The sequence below is a fragment of the Carlito syrichta genome, unplaced genomic scaffold (genome assembly GCF_000164805.1).
Source record: "Carlito syrichta isolate Samal-C Ts95f unplaced genomic scaffold, Tarsius_syrichta-2.0.1 Scaffold288322, whole genome shotgun sequence".
NCBI classification, from domain to species: Eukaryota; Metazoa; Chordata; class Mammalia; order Primates; family Tarsiidae; genus Carlito; species Carlito syrichta.
The window spans coordinates 3654-4625 of record NW_007232418.1 but is presented as its reverse complement, the minus strand read 5'-3'; the positions used below and the strand labels follow the sequence as shown (position 1 = coordinate 4625).

Below are 972 nucleotides of genomic sequence, written 5' to 3'. Positions count from 1 at the left end.
TGGGGGAGGGAATCGTGCCCGCCCCGGCCCCTGTGTCGTCCTGCGGGGTTCGGCCCCATCACAGCGTGTCACGTGGGCGGGGCCGGCCAGTCGGTCGCTCGGGGTGGGGGTTCGGGCAGCATCGCGTCTGTCCCTGCGCCTGCGGGGGGCACCTGCCGCCCCTCCACGGGGTGTGAGACAGAGGGCCGGGGTCCCCAGGGCGGTGGAGGCCCATCCGCGCCCTCCCGCTTAGGCCTCTGGAAGCTTCCGGGGGGACGTGGCGCAGCCCCTGGCTCACCGAGCCTCAGTCTGCCCCTCTGTGCAGTGGGCGCAGGGCCCCGCCCTCGGGATCCTAGGAGCAGGGGCGGCGCCGCCCTCCCGCCGGCCCTCGGGAGCCAGCTCCCCCGGCCAGCCCGTGACCCCCGCGCCCCCCGCAGGCATCTCGTCCCCCGTGAAGAAGACGGAGATGGACAAGTCGCCCTTCCACAGCCCGTCTCCCCAGGACTCCCCCCGCCTGTCCAGCTTCACCCAGCACCACCGGCCTGTCATCGCCGTGCACAGCGGTGAGCACCTCGGGCTTTGGGGGAGGGAGGGGTCCCCGGGAAGTCCCACCAGGTGTCTGACCACGAGTCCCGTTGCTGTAGCCTTCCAGCAGGGCAAAAACACGGGTGCCTGGTGGAGAGTGCCCGTGCCTGGTCCCAGCCCTGCCTGAGGCTGTGACTCCATAGCTCTGGGCCTCAGTTTCCCCTTCTTCATCAAAAGAGGCCTGGTGGCTCATGCCTGCAGTCCTAAGACAGGAGGATTGCTTGAGGCCAGGAGTTCAGGACCAGCCTGGGCAACATCACGAGACCTGGGGTTTTTGTTGTTGTTGTTGTTTTTGAGTGGAGTCTCACTCCGTCGCCCAGACTGGAGCGCAGTGGCCACTCCCGCCACCGCAGCCTCGACCCGCTGGGCTCCGGCGGTCCTTCCGCCTCAGCCTTCCAAGTGGCCGGA

At 69.2% G+C, this 972-nt stretch overlaps 1 protein-coding gene across 1 annotated transcript in view; it reads left to right on the top strand.

The window, feature by feature from the left end:
* Window positions 1-416: 416 nt before the first annotated feature.
* The window catches only part of LOC103255656 (nuclear factor 1 C-type-like), a gene marked incomplete at its 5' end in the record, with an annotated part of 2557 nt that continues 2001 nt past the window's right edge, over window positions 417-972 (top strand). The window contains one exon of the mRNA XM_008053619.2: window positions 417-542. Within this exon, the coding sequence (XP_008051810.2) occupies window positions 417-542 (126 nt within the window). The remainder of the gene's footprint in view (window positions 543-972) is intronic.